Here is a 19,210-nt window from a genome sequence, read left to right as displayed (position 1 = left end):
CAGCCAAAAAAAAAATAAAGTAAAATAAATAAATAAAAAATAACCACTTCCACTTCACCCCTCTGTTCGTTCGAAATACCTGTCCAGCTGAGCCTTAAACTTATTTAGGCTACCAACTTCCACGACAAGGGATGGAAGTCTGTTCCACCTACCAACCACCCGCTGGCTAAAGGCAAATTTCCGCACATCTATCCTACGTCTGTCTTTCCTCAATTTGAATTTATGCCCTCTTAGGTGATTATTCTGAGCAAGAGGAAGAATACCATCAGCATTGAGCATGCTCAAACCATTCAAGGCTTTGTACACCTCTATCAGATCACCTCGCTGATGCCTAGTTCCAGACACTGTAATTTGCAAAACTTAAGCCTTTCTTCATAAGAGCACCCCTTTATTCCATTCACTAATGTTGTTGCCCTTCTCTGTACTCGTTCCAGCAGCTCTACATCCTTCTTGAAATGAGGCCTCCAGGCCTGTATCCAGTACTCTAGGTGTGGCCTGACCATTGCCTTATACAAGGGAATAATCACCTCCTTATCCCTGCTAGAAAAATTCCTATATATCATTGACAATACACCATGAGCTACTCTTGCAGCCTGTCTGCACTGCTCAGAGAACTTCATATCTGCCTGCACAACCACCCCCAGGTCCCTTTCAGTCTCTACCACTGTCAGTGTAGTACCACAGAGTCGATACGTTGCTCTGGGGTTGCTGTTTCCCATATGTAGTACTTTACATTTGTCAATGTTAAACTTCATTTGCCACCTCTCAGCACATCTGCTCAACCTTTCCAGATCCTGTTGCAGCAGCAGCATACCGTCAGTAGTGTCCTTGACAACCCTGCCAACCTTCGTATCGTCTGCAAACTGGGACATTAAGCTTGATATACCATCATCAATATCATTTATAAATACAGAAAACAATAAAGGACACAATACTGAACCCTGAGGGACTCCACTAATAATATTAGTCCACGATGAGCAGTGTCCATTGATTACCACTCTCTGTCTTCTCCACCTCAAACACCCCTTTATCCATAGCAGCAATTTGCCTCCAACGCCACACTGCTCCAACTTGTGCAGCTGTCTTCCATGTGCAACCGTATCAAAAGCCTTTCTAAGATCCAAGTATATAATATCAAAGTTATTCCGTGCATCCAGTTCTTTTGTGACTGCATCATTCCAATCAAATTGGTCAGGCAAGACTTCCCCTTAACAAAACCATGCTGTGTCCGAGCTATAACTGAAGTCTTGTCTAGATGATCCTGCAGTGCTTCTTTAACCAGTGCCTCCATTAGTTTTCCGGGAACAGAAGTTAAACTCACACGTCTATAATTACTTGTGTCAGCCTTTGATCCTCCTTTGTGAATTGGGGTCACATTTGCACATCTCCAGTCCATGGGTACCTCCCCTGAGTCCAAGGAAGCTCTCATAATTATGGCTAAGGGTTTGCTTACTTCCTTTGCTGCCTCCTTTAATATAACTGGATAGATCCCATTCACCCCAGGTGCCTTTCTTGTGTTTATCTTCAACAATTTCTCCTCCACTTTACCCTCAGTTATTACAAGATTCTCTAGCTTACTGCCAGAGTTGTATACACCTCTGGCATTCCCCTTGCTGAATAACTACTCATGTGTGAATGTCGATGCAAAATATTCATTTAGTTTGTTAGCTACCTGAGCAGGATCATCAACAGTTGACCCATCGATATCAAGTGGACCAATCTGATTCATCCCCTTCCTTCTAGAGTTTACATAAGTAAAGAACTCTTCGCTGTTTTTCTTCGCATCCCTTGACAAGGATTTCTCGTAATCTGCCTTCGCCTGCCTAACCTCCTTTGTAACTTGGTTACAGATCAACTTGTATCTATCATAGGCTTCTGTGTCACGTATTAATTTGTATGTATCCCATGCATTTTTCTTCTCTGCCATATGCCTCATTAGTTCATCTGACATCCATTTAGGCCTAAACCTTGAACAATATTTCTTAGTTGATATGTAAAGCCTAGTAGCTTCCAAGATAAGTTCTTTGAATGCTTCCCATTTTGAATTTGCTGTTGGTAACATCATCAGTTGATCCCACTGTACAGAATTTAAATACAGTCTCAGTCCATCGTAGTCGCCTTTACGAAAGCAATACCCCTTCCCTTTACTCCTAATGGTAGTTACCTCTTTGAGTAACTCCCACTTCAGAACACTGTGATCACTGCCACCTAGTGGTTCATTTATCTGCAGATTCTTAATGCATGAAGAATCACTACTGATAATCAAATCAAGAGCATTCCTCCCTCTAGTTGCCTCCCGAACATGCTGATGTAGAAATCAATCATCCAATAAATCCACAAAAGCCTTGCTAGTGTGTGAGTGACCAGCCCCCAAATTCCAGTCAATATCTGGGAAATTAAAATCCCCCATTATAATACTCTCTGATTTACTGTCCCACTCTATTTCTCTGTACAGTTTCTTATTATACTCATCAGAGTCATTAAGCCTATAGCACACTCCTACTCTCAATTTTGATCTCCCAATGCTTATGCCACACCAAACTGACTCGACACTGCACTGTCCAGCGATGTCGACTGGCTTCACTTCCTTCGATTTTATGTGTTTCTTAACTAATAGCATAACCCCTCCTCCCTTCCTATCCTGTCTATCCTTTCTGTAGACATTGTACTCCCCAAATTCCAGTTCTGCATTCCTTATTTCTGTGTGACACCACGTCTCTGAAATCCCAATAATATCTGCCTTTGATGTTTTGAGCAATACCTCAAATTCATCAAATTTATTTACTAAACTCCTAGCATTGGTGTACACTCAAGTATACATGCACCTGCTCTTCCTCTTAGCCACCCTAACACAACCCATGTGTTTACTTGTACCCCAATGATTCCCAGCAGTCTCTGAAATATCCTGCATCTTATTTTCCAGGCTGCTGCTCATTCCAATAGAAGCAGTGCAAGAATCACTTTCTCCTCTTCCAGTGGCTACTGTTAATCTATTGGTCCTTGTATCCCCTCAATCTAGCAGTTTTCCGACCCACCTAACACTGCCTCGATAGCATCAGCAAACATTCTTGCACCCTTTCTATTTAAGTGTATCCCATCCCTGTAGAAGCAGTCTCTGCTGTTAACAAGTACAGACCAGGCTGAAAAAAATTCTACCCCTTGAGCCTTGCACAATCTTTCCAGGGCCGTATTGATCGACAGGGCTCTCATCATATACTCCCTCCTATCGTGTCTTTCCTCAATTTCAATTTATGTCCCTTCAGGTGAGTGATCTGAGCAAGAGGAAGGATCCTATCAGCATTGAGCTTGCTCAGTTCATTCAAGGCCTTATATACCTCAATTAAATCACCTCACAGGTGCCTAGTCTCCAGAAGCTGCAAATTGCAGAACTTAAGCCTTTCTTGGTAAAGCAACCCTCAGTTCCACTCACCAATCTCGTTGCCTTTCTTTGTACTTGTTCCAGCAGCTCTACATCCTTCATAAAATGAGGCCTCCAGAACTGTATGCAGTACTCAAGGTGTGGCCTGACCATTGCCTTATACAAGGGGATAATCACCTCCTTATTCCTGCTAGAAAAATTCCTATATATCATTGGCAAGACACTATGAGCTACTCTTGCAGACCATCTGCACTGTTCAGAAAACTTCATATCTGCCCACACAATTACCCCCAGGTTCTTTTCACTCTCTATAACTGTCAGTGTAGTACCACACAGTTGATACATTACTCTGGTGTTACTGCTTCCCATATGCAGTACTTTACATTTGTCAATGTTAAACTTCAGTTGCCACCTCTCAGACTATCTGCTCAACTTTTCTAGATCCTGTTGCAGCAGCGTACAGTCGTTATTATTATTGTTATTAATAGCCATGTGATGAAAGACAGCCTGAGAGAGAGAGAGAGAGAGAGAGAGAGAGAGAAGAGAGAGAGAGAGAGAGAGAGAGAGAGAGAGAGAGAGAGAGAGCGAGAGAGAGAATAGAAGCAGAAAGGAATCACCAAGAAAGAGAAGAATGATTAGTGTCATTAATAACCCTGCCGACCTTTGTATCGTCTGCAAATTTGGACATTAAGCCTGATATACCACCATCAATATCATTGATGAATACAGAAAACAACAGTGGACCCAACACGGAACTCCACTAATAACATTAGTCCACGAAGAGCACTGTCCATTGATTACCACTCTCTGTCTTCTCTCACTCAACCATCCCTTTATCCATAGCAGCAATTTGCTTCCAATGCCACGCTGCTCCAATTTGTGCAGTAGTCTTCCATGTGCAACCATATCAAAAACCTTTCTAAGATCCAACTATATGATATCATAATTATTCTTTGCATCCAGTTCCTTTGTGACTACATCATAGTATCCAATCAAATTGGTCAGACAAGGCTTCCCCTTAACAAACCCATGCTATGTCCGAGCTATAACTGAAGTCATGTCTAGATGATCCTACAAAGCTTCTTTAACCAGTTACTCCATTAATTTCCCTGGAACAGAAGTTAAACTAACAAGTCTGTAATTACCTGTCTCCCCTTGATCCTCCTTTGTGGATTGGAGTCACATATGCACATATCCAGTCCATGGGTATCCCCCTGAGTCCAAGGAAGGTCTCATAATTATGGCTAAGGGTTTGCTTACTTCCTTTGCTGCCTCCTTTAATATAACTGGATAGATTCCATCCACCCCAGGTGCCTTTTTTATGTTTATATCTTCAACAATTTCTCTTCCACTTTACTCTCAGTTATTACAAGATTATCTAGCTTACTGCCAGAGTTTAATACACCTCTGGCATTCCACTCCCTGAATAACTCCTCATGTGTGAATGTAGATGCAAAATATTCATTTAGTTTGTTAGCTACCTGAACAGGATCATCAACAGTTAAACCATCGATATCAAGTGTACCAATCTGATTCATCTCCTTCCTTCTAGAGTTTACATAAGTAAAGAACTCTTTGCTGTTTTTCTTTGCATCCTTTGCCAAAGATTTCTCATAATCTGCCTTTGCCTGCCTAACCTCCTTTGTGACTTGGATACAGACTAGTTTATATCAATCATATTCTGCTGTGTCACCTGTTAATTTATATGTATCCCATGTATTTTTTTCTCTGCCACACCTCTAATTAGTTCATCTGATACCCATTTAGGCCTTAATCTTGAAGAATATTTCTTAGTTGGTATGAAAAGCCTAGTAGCTTCCAAGATCAATTCTTTGAATGTTTCCCATTTTGAATTTGCTGTTGGCAACATCATCAGTTGGTCTCACCGTATAGAATTTAAATACTGCCTCAGACCACCGTACTCACCTTTATGAAAGCAAAAACCCTTCCCTTTACCCCTGACGGTAGTTAGTAAATCTTTTAGTAAAACCCACTTCAGCACACTGTGATCACTGCTACCTAGTGATTCCTTTATCTGCAGATTCTTAATGCATGAAGAATCACTACTGATAATCAGATCAAGAGTATTACTCCCTGTAGTTGCCTCCCGAACATGCTGCTGTAGAAAACAATCATCCAATAAATCCACAAAAGCCTTGCTAGTGCGTGAATGACCAGCCCACAAATTCCAGTCAATCTCTGGGAAATAATAGTACCACAGAAATGGCAAAGTTGGCAAGGGCTGTCTAAAAGAGCAAAGAACTGGGACAAGTTTTTCCAGTATGTGAATGCAATGCAGAAAATCAATTAGGTGAGAATATTCTCTAATAAGTATAGAAAAGTCTTACCTGACTCAGCTAATGTTGATGATGAATTGAACAAATACTTTGTATTGATTTTTACAGACAAAAGACCTTCACAGTAAGACGAGGCTGACAGCTGAGGATGAACACTGTGAAATTACAGATGATTTTTATTAAAAAACTTTTGAGCCTAAAGGCAAATAAAGTTGCCAGAGTTGATAACAAATACCTATTAATTTTGAAGGAAACCTCATCAGAGTGCATTGAATAATCATTATTAATATTAATCAATAATGGTTAAATGTAATCTCGTGATGAATATTAATTGTGAGTGCAATGTTGGACTTGGGAGTGATTCCTCTAGATTGGAGAACTAAGTATCACCAATACATAGAGACAGTTCTAAGAGTGAAGTGGATAACTATAGACTAGTCAGTCTGACTTCAGTGGTAGGGAAAATTGTTGAGGCAACGATAAAGAGTACAATACAGGGACATAAGAGGACAAATTGAAATTGAGGGAGGATGGTTGTAGAACAGATGTGCAGAAATGTGCAAATTTCCATCTGGTGTTGCAGAGATGGGTAGTTTTAATAACTTCAAGAAAATACAGCATGGATCTGTTAAGGGGCAGTCTTGTGTGTCCAACTGGATACTATTATATAGTAACCAAGTAAAATCTTGGATTACACAAACCTAAGTATAATCTAAGTGAAAAGTAACTTTCACTTAGGTTGTACTTAAATATCAGAAAAGCGTTTGATACTATTCCATGTGAAAGACTGCTGTACAATTTTCACTTCCTAAATACATACAACTTTAATAAATAGATAAATACATCTTTTTAGTGGAGACTATGTGAAAGTGTAAATTGGGGAAATAAAGTGCAATACTCCCAAATAAATTCTACCTGATTATTAGTTAAGACAATCAGGCACAGTTTGCTTTAAACAGTTTACAAATAATAAAATTATTATAAATAAAGGTGGCACCTAGGGTGTTTAATGTTTACATTCAGTAATTTTCAAAGAAAGATATTTAAGGAGAAAATCAAATTCACTTTAGAAAAATGACAGTTCAGTGGTTCACTGAATAATATTAGTATAATTTCAAAACACTTTCACATACATGAAACAAGAGATGCTCCTTCACTGTAATGCTGGGAATGAAAACATCCTCTTGTTGTACATATGCAGCAACATTTTTCATGCAACTATGAAAGGAAAATGGAACAGTAAGTTAACTATATTACAATGGTTGAGACAGTTGGTTAACAGGATTCAGAATTTTAACTTCTGCATGATTTTTTTTTTAAATGTGGATAATAGTCAATGTTTTAACCAGCTGAAAGTATTACATCAAAAGAGAAATTAAGAAATGTGGTAATCAAACCATAATGCCTGGCAATTGTCTAATCACTAGGCAGTTAACAGACATGCAAATCCTCAAACTACCTCCACCTCAGTATACAATACTTTAAATTTAAAAAAACAAATGTCATGGCAATTTGCATGTCCAAAAGGAAAAAACTTTTGCCAAACTGGTGTCACTTGCCACCTCAATATGTTTCTACTCTAAATGCTCATCACTGAAACTGACCCAACTATAAAATGTAAATATGTGCTTGAAAATTCATATGAGCATTACTAATATATGAGAAACATGATGTGTTAAAAATGTTTCTGGACTATATGTTTTTCTTTGGACTTACTGTATTTAGTAGCCTTGATAGGTTGAGCAATTTTGTATTGTTGGAAGCAACTGTAGAATCCTGGGTTTTCAATTCGCAAGTTTGGTCTGAAATTGTTCTTGAACCATGATGTCATCATATTTCCTCCCCTTAAGTGAAAACTTCAGTTCTGAAAAGGAAAGTTTCACTGGTCGATCTGAGTATGACTTCTACTGCCATTCTACTGCCACCTAGAAGATGAATATTCTATTACTAATTACGGTGATGTCATTACTGAAGCAATGTGACTGGCTCTCTTGTTTGTTAGTGACAAAGTGTTGAACAGTGGTGCATGCAAGAAAAGGTAAAATGCCTGTCTTATTAAGAGAGTATTTAGAAGAAAGAATTAAGAAAATTTTGAGTGGGAATGCAATACTGAACTCTCTGAAGCTAGGTGGTCAACATGGAACATAGCTGTTATGTTAGCTGTGCTGCAAAAATTGTATAAAGATTTAACCAACACCTTTCTCCATGAAATCATACCTTATAATTTGAATTCATGAAATTTCAACAAACTTCTCACAAAGTTCTCTTCAAACAACTACTTCTCACAAACTAATTGTATAAATTTGATATAACTCATATTACTTAATTCTTGAATTTAACCCTAATTATAACTTATATGAAATAATAGTACTGTAATTTATTCTGTTATATTAGGCCAGTGAATCAGATTAATCAGAATTTCATAATAAGGCAACATGCTAACTTTCAGAAATCTGAATCCAGAACCAAACTAATAATGAAATGAATAATAGTAAATTAATTAATTAATGCAGGTTATATATAGTTTTATATATGGCACCATGTATAAATTATGTTATTATAAAATGCAATATACCAATTTTAACATTATTTGCCTCATTTATATATTTAAAATTGCTTTAATTTTTTTTGTTCAGTTACATAGTATTTACTATCAAATGTTTTTGCATCCTGGGACCTTTTCCATTAGAAACAAAAACCCTGAAAAAAATACGTAATATGTAGAAATTCCAAAGTGAATAATACAAAAACAAACTTTAAAATTAAAAGATATTAAAAGCTAAACCTAATATATTATTATTATTAGCCATATGGTGCAAGGAAGCATGAGGCTTATACTGCACCAGCCAAAAAAAAATCCACGTTACCGTGTGTGTGTGTGTGTGTGTGTGTGTGTGTGTGTGTGTGTGTGTGTGTGTGTGTGTGTGTGTGTGTGTGTGTGTGTGTGTGTGTGTGTGGTTGAGTGTGAGAGAGAGAGAAGTAGAAGAGAATTACCAAGAAGGCAAGAAAGAGAAAAATGATGATATCCAGCTCAGGACCCTGGGTTTGCCAAGCCCGTACTCACCACACTGAGGCACATAAACAGTATATGAAAACAAAAACTTTCTTTGCTTCTTTTTTTTTTCAGGATGTGTGCTAAAAGTCTGTTCATAGCAAAGATCCATTTTTCTATATTTTAAAACTAAAATACACTATTTTTATTTATGCATAATCTAACTGAGTCAAAAATAAATGGAACACTTAACACTACTCTTCAACATTGCATTTGTGTGTGTTGTGTGTGGGTGATGATATTGAGACACAGAGACTCATATACTACAAATCTGATATCAGTTTTGCTCACCAAACAGATACAAGATGTTAGTAATTTGAACACATTCAATGTACACTATCATATTACAGTTTTGAAAATTAGTCACTGTGAAGATGGCTCAGCTTGAGCTATGTATAAATATTAAGTTTTTTCCATTAACTTGACAGTATATTTACTGAGACTCTTAACATGCTTACAGTAATGAAACCACTTAGCAGATGCAAGCATACAAATGACACAAGTGCTTCAAGGAAGACATGTATGAGATGTGGATGATTCCATCCAACTTTCAGCAATGAACTACAAGTTCAAGGGGGAAGACAACTTACATCAATAACCTGCTTACATCAACTTACATCAATATGGCTTTGTGAGACAGACAAATGAAAATGTCTGTATCTGTGGTGAGCAAAGAACTGAGTTCTCCATAACAATAATGCCTAAGTATGTCAGCTACTTCTCATCAAAGAATAACTGGCAAAACAAGAGGTATCCATCCTTCAAGAGTGAAATTCATAAAAATAAAAAGATTTATTTCAAATAAAACTTTAAAGGCATTTTCCATATATTTTTAGAAAATATCAGAGAAGTTGGCAAATACAGAATTTATATATGTGCTTACCAAGCACATGGTGGAATGGTAGAATCCTGTTAATTCAAATACCTTTAAAATTTGAAATTCAGTATAAGTCCTTGAGGTTGTCACAGACATTCTCTCAGATAGGCCAGACAAGCTGCACTTGCTACCTGGGAGTCTAAAACGCTTATGGAACTGATATTCGGGTGACACTCAAGTCAAGTGGACCCGATTTCGGCGAAGTCTGGACGGTCTGTGACAGCCAAATCCTCTGCTTGCACCTTCATGATGGTGGGACTGTTAGTAATCCTGGGTATGTTGTTTGTTATTTGGTTTTTAGGAGCATTAGCAACTAAGTGTGTTGCTAATTAGCAACTCCCATATTGCTCCGTTAATATGTGGTGGTCATTCCCTGACCTTTCCGCATCCTCTGTATTTGGTGGTGATGGGATCGAACCCCGGTCTAATCAAGAAGCATGTGTTACGCACTGCTGCTCCTTCTCACCTGGCTACGGAGGTGCAATCCTGGGTATAACCTCCATGAGCAAGTACATGGTGGGTGACCACCCAGGTGTGTGAACCAACGTAAGCAGGGGTCAAGGTGTGGTGCCCACACCACATGGAGGAATGCCGCCCCCTCTATGTTACCAGGCAGTACTAGGTGGTAGATGACTCTCATCAACTGGTGCAATACCACCATTTTGCTTATTGGAGGCTTGAAGTGGTGGAACCCATGTTTAGTCTCTAGAGCTAAGTTTCGGTCAACCCTTCCCTATCTCTTCCATCATACAGTATGATTGATGACTTTTGAGGTTATGATGAACATCGTGGCGAGATCCAATATTCCTGACATTTCGAGGGTACAGCTCTAAAACGGTGTTCGCACGCCAGCCGCTAGTTAGTACACTGGACCGAACCTATTGGTAACTCTTTAGGAGGCTTCCGGATCAACTAGTGTATAATCTTGCTACCTCTACTCTGCCAGATAGTGACTGGAGGGAGTCGGAGTAGTGTGTATGCGGGGAGCATTGTCGAGGCCACGTTATGTCAAGGATCTGGGTATATTCTTACCATGTGTATGCCATATCCAAAAATTTCTTTACTTCATACAGCATGTCCCACCCACTTTTTCTTACTATTGAATACACCATGAATTGTCAAACTAATAGAGCAAGCTTATCTGCGAAAAGATCTAGCTTATCTGCGAAAACCTCCCAAGCACTTCCTAATTCATTTCACAAATATACATGGTCTCAATTCTAATTTTAACAATGTCCATTTCCACTTGCAGTCTGCCAAACCCCATGTACTTTTTCTGACAGAATCTCAGTTATCGGTTGATTCCACCACTGCTCATCTCAGATGTCCAAATTATTCGTTATATGATTCCTTTCCTCTCAAAGGTGGTACTTGTGCAAATGTCCGTTCTGATATTCCCTGTCAGAGACTTGGCAATTTGGAATCTCCTCTCTTTGATCTTCTCTAGCTTAAAATCTCTCTACCTCATTGTGTAAAATTCATCTGTTATCTCTACCATTCTCCCAACTCTACTAATCACTTGGAGCTTTTTGACTTCCTCTCTTTGCAACTTGACTTTCTCCAGTCCAACTTTCCTAACAGTGAGGTAATTTTCCTTGATGATTTTAATGTTCACAACTCCAGCTGACTTCCATTTTCTAGTCACACCGACCCAGCAGGTCGAGATGCTGAGGCTTTTGCAATTACTAATGACCTTGCACAGATTATTCATTTACCTACAAGAATACCAGACAATCCTAATCATATAGCCAATATGCTTGATCTCTTTTTCACAAACAACACTTCTAAGTACACGGTCGAAGTGAGAGGTCCTTTAGGCACTTCAGATCACAACTTGGTGATTGTCTCTTCTCCAATGGAGCCTTTATCTCATGGCTATTCCCAACCTCGTGTTGTTTGGCATTACAAGAATGCAAAATGGGATAACCTGCAAGATTTCTTTTCTTCTTTTGAAACGGATTACTGTTTCAAAACTTCTGATGTCAATTTTTGCTCAGATCATATCAGTGAAATTATTCTTGTAGGAACAGAATCCTTTATTCCACAATCCACTTTAAAATCTTGTCCTTTATCTAAACCTTGGGTTTCCAATAAATGTGCTAAGGCTGTTCAATAGAAGAACGTTGCATATCGTAATTGGCTTGTTTCCAATTCTTCAGTTTCATTTTCTGCCTACACCAAAGCTCGCAACAATTGTAAAGCAGTTATTAATCAGTCCAAACTACATTTTGAACAGGCTAAGAGTAGAAAACTTGCTTCTTTCCCTAATAGTAGCCGAGCATTCTGGTCCCTGCCAAAGCTATTGGCTGCAACTTTTGCCCATCTCTGCTCCCACCTCTGTCCAAACCACATGGTTCTGTTGTCACTTCATCCAAGGATAAAGCTGACCTGCTAGCATCCCATTTTGTTTCCAACTCATATATTAAACACAGAGAGGATCAGGAAAGGTGAAGGGATGTAACCAGAGGAGTACAATGGTAGCTAGCAGTCCACAGGGGAAGCCAGCCCACCAACAAGTACATCAACTAACAATGATGTCAGATGTCTTAGAGGATCAGAGTGCATCACAAGAAGACTAACAGCCACCAAACAGGATTACAATCCACAACTTACAAAGACTTCAACTTTGTCCACTTCATTCTTAGTGGTATACCATGGACTGATAACTGTATATAGTTATTCTTTCTTTATAACAGTAATTATAATAATATGCTATACATTATTAATAGTTTTTTGTAAAGTAAATTCTTAATTTTTAAAACCTACTGAAGAAGACCCACAAAGAGGGGTTTAAACACATTGCATCTCTAAATTTAAAATTCAAATGTTATTCCATTTTAATAAACAGTTTTTAAAATTGATATAGTGAATTGCTTCCATTTGAAAGCTTTTGAGGTTCAGGCTCTTTGAAGGGATATTGAAGATTCATCACCAACCATTTCTTCATTTTGCATTTGTGTCTGCAACTCAATCAAATTGTTGGTCATGAAGTCATCTCTATGAGACTCTAGGAACTCATTTACATCTTCAGTATCCATTTTGAAGTTAAGGTATTTCATCATATCTAAAATTTCCTTTGTGGCATTTTCTTCCATTTTTTTAGAAATCTACATAGTCATGGAGACACTAATGCAAAATTTTCTCCATTCTTCATAGTGAATTGCTTGATATCTTTCCAGCTTGCAGCAATGTTTCTCACTGCCATAAAGTGTTATATTCCCTCTTTAACTGCTTAAGAGTTGTTGTTTTCTTCCTGTCAGTAGTAGCAATAGTCTGAACCATGGTTCTTCTCAAATAAAAGGCAAAAATAAAGATGAAAAATCTTAAATCTTCTTAAAGGTAAAAATGACCCTATCATCTATGGATGACAGGGTTATTTTCACCTTTCTTTTCACCTTTTCTTTTCTTTTTCACCCTACAAGTTTCAGGGACATTTTGTTTTCTCTTTTAACTCATCTGCCACACAATAAAAAAAGCATTTCTGCAAGTTACTATTCCACTAAAACTATAAAACTCAGAATGAGTAATAAGACCCCAGGGGCTCACATCTGGTGAGTATGGGCTTGGCAAACCCAGGGTCCTGAGCTGGATATCATCATTCTTCCCCTCCTTGGTGATTCCTCTCTCTCTCTCTCTCTCTCTCTCTCTCTCTCTCTCTCTCTCTCTCTCTCTCAGGGTAACTCAGGAATTTTTTTTGGTTGGTACAGCATAAGCCTCAGTCTTCCTTGTGCCATATGGCTGCTAATAATAATAATAATAAGACAGTAACAACCAACATGTTTGAAACAACACTGAATGCAAAACCAAAACCTTTGCTTTAGTTTCACATTCTGATTTATAAGGCACATTAGTTTCTAATCTCATAAATTAATAAATTAATTTTCTGTACATAGTGCAGCAAAGACATGCAATTGTACATAACTAAGGATACACATAGGACAAATGATATTAGTACGAAATGTATCTATCATCGGATGTACGGTCACTGAGTGGTAAGCACACTTGTTTAGTTAGTAATATCCAATATTAAAGTATGGCAAACAATAAAGCAAGCATTAAGGACTAAACAGCATTCAAAAGTAAAGCTAAATTATTTACCCTTCAGATGGACATCCATTGACCAACACTTCTCCTCTAATATCCAATCCTCCTATGTTACGATTAGCTAGACAATTTAATAGTGTTGACTTGCCTGCACCACTAAACAGAATACAGTTTAAAAAAATAAACAAAAAAGCAAAAAATATAAAGCAAGATAATATCATTACATAATGACATCAGTAACATAATATCACCAGACATCAGGTGGTCTTTGAAGCCCTGACTTAATATACTGCATGGCAGATCATATTAAACAATTTCTTAAACTGGTTTTTTAAGTATTTTGTCTGATACTTAATAAAAATTCTGGGTAAAAGCCTGAAATGGCCATCTAGGTGGTGGTATCCACTGAGAACAAGTAACAATAGTCTTCTCTATTGGTGAGGCATTACTTATTCAAAGTGTAACTGAATAGACAACTTGTGAAGGCATTCACAATATGAGATGTAATGAAATTAATGCCGCTATAATAACGTCAGCTAATTTACTGCATTTAATGCATTTGCACTAACTTATATGCCTATTTTGTCTGAATATCATTAATAGAGGACACCTGCTATCTGATGAGCTACCAGTAAGTCCTGAAATAAGTCAGTATAGCACTGTCTCAAAACCTTTGAATAAATGAATGGTCAAATAAGCTTCAGCAAGGCAATCTGTTTCAGTATGGTGCAATACCAGAGAAATTAATCGCAAAGGTAGAGTTTGTTCTGTTGTAAGTAGAACAAACTTTTTAGTACAACAAACTTTGCTTTAAGACCATTGCATTATCTAAGCAGTTTAAATATTCTGTTGGCAGTAAAACACATTAAAGGACACAATAGTCCTGCAAACTCCTTACAGCTGTGGAGCTCTGAATGGTAAAAAATAATAAAAATAGTAAACAAAATAAGAACACATAGACATGTAACTAGTATGAATAAACATTTTACTAGGTATGGGTCTGCTAAATTTTTATTGTTTTTTGCCATTTAAAGCTCCATAGACATTTTTTTTAAAATTCAAACAGACATAGCTCCACAACAGTTCAGAACTGGATACATGTTTGGAACATTCTCTGTATACAGGGTATACCAATTCAGGTGCCAATAATATCTTAGTTTACACAATGCTGAAGACAAAAAGCAGTAATATCACCACTGGTGTTATGTTTGCTTACAGCTTTGCGTAAACCAAGACATTATTGTATTACTCTGAGAAAAAAATAGCATATCACTTTCAAAATTACTATGGTAAGATAATATATAATTAGAAAGTTAATGAAGTAAAATCTATTAATCTTGAAACCAAAAACTTAATTTGCAGGTGATCTATATGTGGTAAAAAAAGTGAGCTTCACTTCTGGTCAAAAACAATGTTCAGATCAATGTGTTACGGGCCAGAAGAGAAAGAAATCACAGAACCTCTTAACGTAGGTTGCAGTAAATATTAACATTAACTAAATATTAATTAAACATCAAACAGATGGAACTCTTTACTATATACAACACCCTTAATGGCTACAAACCATTAAGGGTATTGTACTGTATATGGGGGGCACACAAAAAGATGATTACATAAAAGGATGATAAACATTAAAGTAACGAAATGTTAGAAAACAGTATTACTAAAAGATAAGACAACAATATAACTAACAAAATTTTAGAACAATAAATTAGCAAAAATACAAAGGATCACAACACAGTATTTTAGGAAGTGAATTAAATATATAAATACACAGAAGCACTTTAATCAGCACTTTAGTACTTTTTTAGCACTCTAATCTTACTCTCACAGTTATTATGGGAACCAAACGTGTAAGCACATTCTCATTCTGCACAGATTTCCTTTTAATCTCAAGCAAAGCAGAAGTAGACAGAGAGAGCAGGCCAGAAGATAGCAGGTAATCACAAACTGTGAAACTTAGTTCACAAGGCATCACAGCAAAACAGCAGAAAAGCTGGAACACTGAAAGATGTTACTGTAGAGTTGGTGGAAGAGTCTTTGGGAGCAGGTTTTATTGTCCTGTGATAAGACTTTAGGAAGGAAGCTCATGGAGCAGGGTCTATCTACATTTTTTTTTATTTAGTCCACACTTGTAGAGATCACCATCCAGTGAGGATATGTAGCAGATAACTTTAGCTGGTTTGAGTTGCTCTAATGCTTGGGACTGAGATCCTCCTGCTAAAGTGAGCCTAGAAGTTTCGTTCAGAAATCAACCTGATCTTGACAGCAAAGATGAGCCTTCTCTCTTGAATGATGACTGGAAGATATTTCGTGTTAAGAGTTACCGCAATCTGGGTGGTTGTTAGTGCAGGGGGTAAGCAGAAATTTCCAAATGGCTGATTTCAATGTCCAGAATTTGACCAAAATAACTGTCTAAGATGCATTGTAGCACATGATGTTCAGACTCCACTATCATAGAGAATGACAGATTAACTTTTATGTCTTAATGTATCAGCACCCAACAGCTTGGTCTTGTACATGTGAAAATTGTTGCTTTAGCAACCACCAAAGCTAGAAGAGCTTAATTAACTTATCTGGGCATTGTTTTCGACTTTTGCTTCGCTTCTTGTCAAAACAATGCCCAAATTAGTGTGTTGCTGGACAGATGAGATTGCAGAACCTCTTAACATAGGTTGCATCATTGTTGTATTGAATTTGAGTGAGAAAGTCAACTTTTCAAATTATCAGGATTGATGCTGAGACCAAAACATTAAATACTTTGCTGAGGGGTCCATCGTACTTTTTAGTGATCATATTTCCTTAAGGGAGAAAAGAACGCTCGCATCAAATTAATAGAGTAATAATGTCCTGGTGGTGATAGGATTTCTGAATGTATTAACACCTGAATTTTGGAAAGAGCACACTGTAACATAGCAAGATATAAAATAAATTAATAAAAGGCAAAAACATCCAAATATCCCATCCAGAAATAAAGAACCATTTTTACAATATGATGAGAGGTGTCAAAGAGAGTCACTGGCTGCTTATATTGAGCTGATAGACCATGCTATGGTCAACAAATCTCAGAGCAGAATAAAGAGAATGGAACCTATGAAGATCCAATTCCCAAAGGTACACAATGATGTAATGAAGGTAGTAGGCTGCAGATTACATATTTCAATTCTCACGTATGAAGCACCTAGCATGCAGAGAGAGAGAGCATATCAAACAAGTCTGTCAAAAATAAGACAAACTTGGTGCCTTTTAACTAAAATACCCTCTACATATATGTGTGTATATATGATTAATGATTTTTTTTCCGTATTTGGTGGTCACAGTTTACACAAGTAAAGAGTTCTTTACTTATGTAAACTCTAGAAGGAAGGGGATGAATCAGATTGGTCCACTTGATATCGATGGGTCAACTGTTGATGATCCTGCTCAGGTAGCTAACAAACTAAATGAATATTTTGCATCGACATTCACACACGAGGAGTTATTCAGGGAGGGGAATGCCAGAGGTATATGGTTATTCAGGGAGGGAAATGCTCCGTATTTGGTGGTCACAGGCTCGAACCCCGGTCTAATCAAGAAACATGTGCTAAGAACTGCCGCTCCTGCCCACCTGGCTACGGAGGTGCCGTTAATTGTTGGTTTAAGATTAAAGGCTGCAATCTTGTCTACCTTCCTAAATATAGGTATACTTGTTACCTGAATAGTTTTTGAAGTGATTTTTTACAGTTTATACAGGGTGCCTCAAAAATACACGGCATAACTTTAGGAATGAGTTTCTCATATGTAGACAATAAAAATATTTTATATCAACATAGTTCTGGAAATGCTTGGTTCAAGAGTTATTAACTGGAATGTCTTATCTCTCGCAGGTGATTTCCTTCATCACAAGGTACTGACAGAATCTGGTGGTTTTCTATTTCGACCATGTACTCAAATCAGGAGCAAGTGGATATGCACTTTATGTACAGTTTGACGGATGGCAATGCTGTGGAGACTCGTCGTTTGTACCACAAAAGGTTCCCAGAACAAAGATGTCTAGACAGGAAAACGTTTGAAGGTATCCATCGCCGCCTTTGTGAACATGGGACCTTTACACCTCATGCTGCTGACAGAGGATGACCAAGATCTACGACTCCTGAAGTAGAGGAGGAGATTTTGGATGTTGTGCATACCACTCCTGGAATCAGCACACGCAGAATAGCAATGCAACTGGCTGTTCAACATTCGACTATTTGAAGAGTGTTGTGAGAACACCAACTGTATCCTTACCATCTGCAACGGGTACAGGCCTTGTCACCAGCAGATTAAGCTGCACGAGTAATGTTCTGCCAGTGGTTCTTGCAGCAGTGTGGTACAACTCCTCACTTTCCTGCCTTAGTGATATTCATAGATGAAGCACAGTTCACAAGAGATGAAATCCAAAACTTTCACAATCAGCAAGTATGGGCTGAGGAAAACCCACACGAAACATGCCAGGAATTTGGCATCGTCTTTGCGAGTCCATGAGACGTCGATGTGAGGCCTGTATTCAGGCAGAAGGTGGACATTTTGAACAATTACTATAAGGTGATGTGAACGGTTAAGTGTCATAGACAGATCTTGAAAACTCGGAAACCAAGCACTTCCGGAACTATGTTGATATAAAATTTTTATTGCCTACATGTGAGGAACTCATTCCTGAAGTTATTTTATTTTGGTTTTTTTTTAGAAGCATTAGCAACTAAGGCCATATTGCTCCGGGATATGCGGTGGTCATTCCCTGACCTTTCCACATCCTCCGTATTTGGTGGTGACGGGCTCGAACCCTGGTCTAATCAAGAAGCGTGTGCTACGCACTGCTGCTCCTTCCCACCTGGCTACTGAGGCACCATTCCTGAAGTTATGCCGTGTATTTTTGAGACACCCTGTATATCTATATACATATACACACTGTATATATATATATATTTTTTTTTTAACTATTTAATTAGAATATAAAATAAGAATATGAAAGCCATATGGCAAATGGAAAGTAAACCAGTACACAACTATGACAACAAATGAGGAAGGAGGAGAAATAAATCAAGATAAAGAGTGTTGCAGTATGAATGTGCTCCTAGAATTTTTAAATTATTTTAGAAATTTTTAGGAGCACATTCAATTATTGGTTCTATAAACTTGAATTGAAAGTTAATAATAGTTTCATGTTTATATTTTATGGCTACAACGTTTTTTTTTTATTTTCAGCAGCATTACAAGGCAACATTGAAAAAAGTTGCAATTTAGAATTATATTTGAAAGTGTCTGCAATTCTGCACAGACACGGTGGAAGGAGTATATGATGAGAGCCCTGTCAATCAATTTGGCCCTGGTGAGATTGTGCAAGGCTCATGGGGTAGAATTTTTCTCAGTGTAGTCTGTGCTTTTTAACAGGAGAGAGACTGCTTCTATAGGGATGGGATACACTTAAATAGAAAGGGTGCAAGAATATTCGCAGATGCTACTGAGGCAGTGTTAGGTGGGTCGGTAAACTGCTAGCTTGGAAGGGGGAGTTACACAGAATAATAGATTAATAGTAGCTGCAG

The 19,210-nt window shown here is 37.8% G+C and overlaps 1 protein-coding gene across 1 annotated transcript in view; it reads right to left on the bottom strand.

Annotated features, from left to right (window-relative positions):
- The window catches only part of LOC150087169 (protein white-like), a 207,307-nt gene that overhangs the window by 138,638 nt on the left and 49,459 nt on the right, over window positions 1-19,210 (bottom strand). The window contains exons 4-5 of the mRNA XM_090372390.1: window positions 13,704-13,805; window positions 6,810-6,894 (exon numbers count right to left, since the gene is read on the bottom strand). Coding sequence (XP_090228516.1) covers window positions 6,810-6,894; window positions 13,704-13,805 — 187 coding nt within the window. The remainder of the gene's footprint in view (window positions 1-6,809; window positions 6,895-13,703; window positions 13,806-19,210) is intronic.

The sequence above is a fragment of the Mastigoproctus giganteus genome, chromosome 4, assembly GCF_048544385.1.
Source record: "Mastigoproctus giganteus isolate SK-2022 chromosome 4, ASM4854438v1, whole genome shotgun sequence".
NCBI classification, from domain to species: Eukaryota; Metazoa; Arthropoda; class Arachnida; order Uropygi; family Thelyphonidae; genus Mastigoproctus; species Mastigoproctus giganteus.
This window is presented reverse-complemented; position numbering and strand designations above follow the sequence as displayed.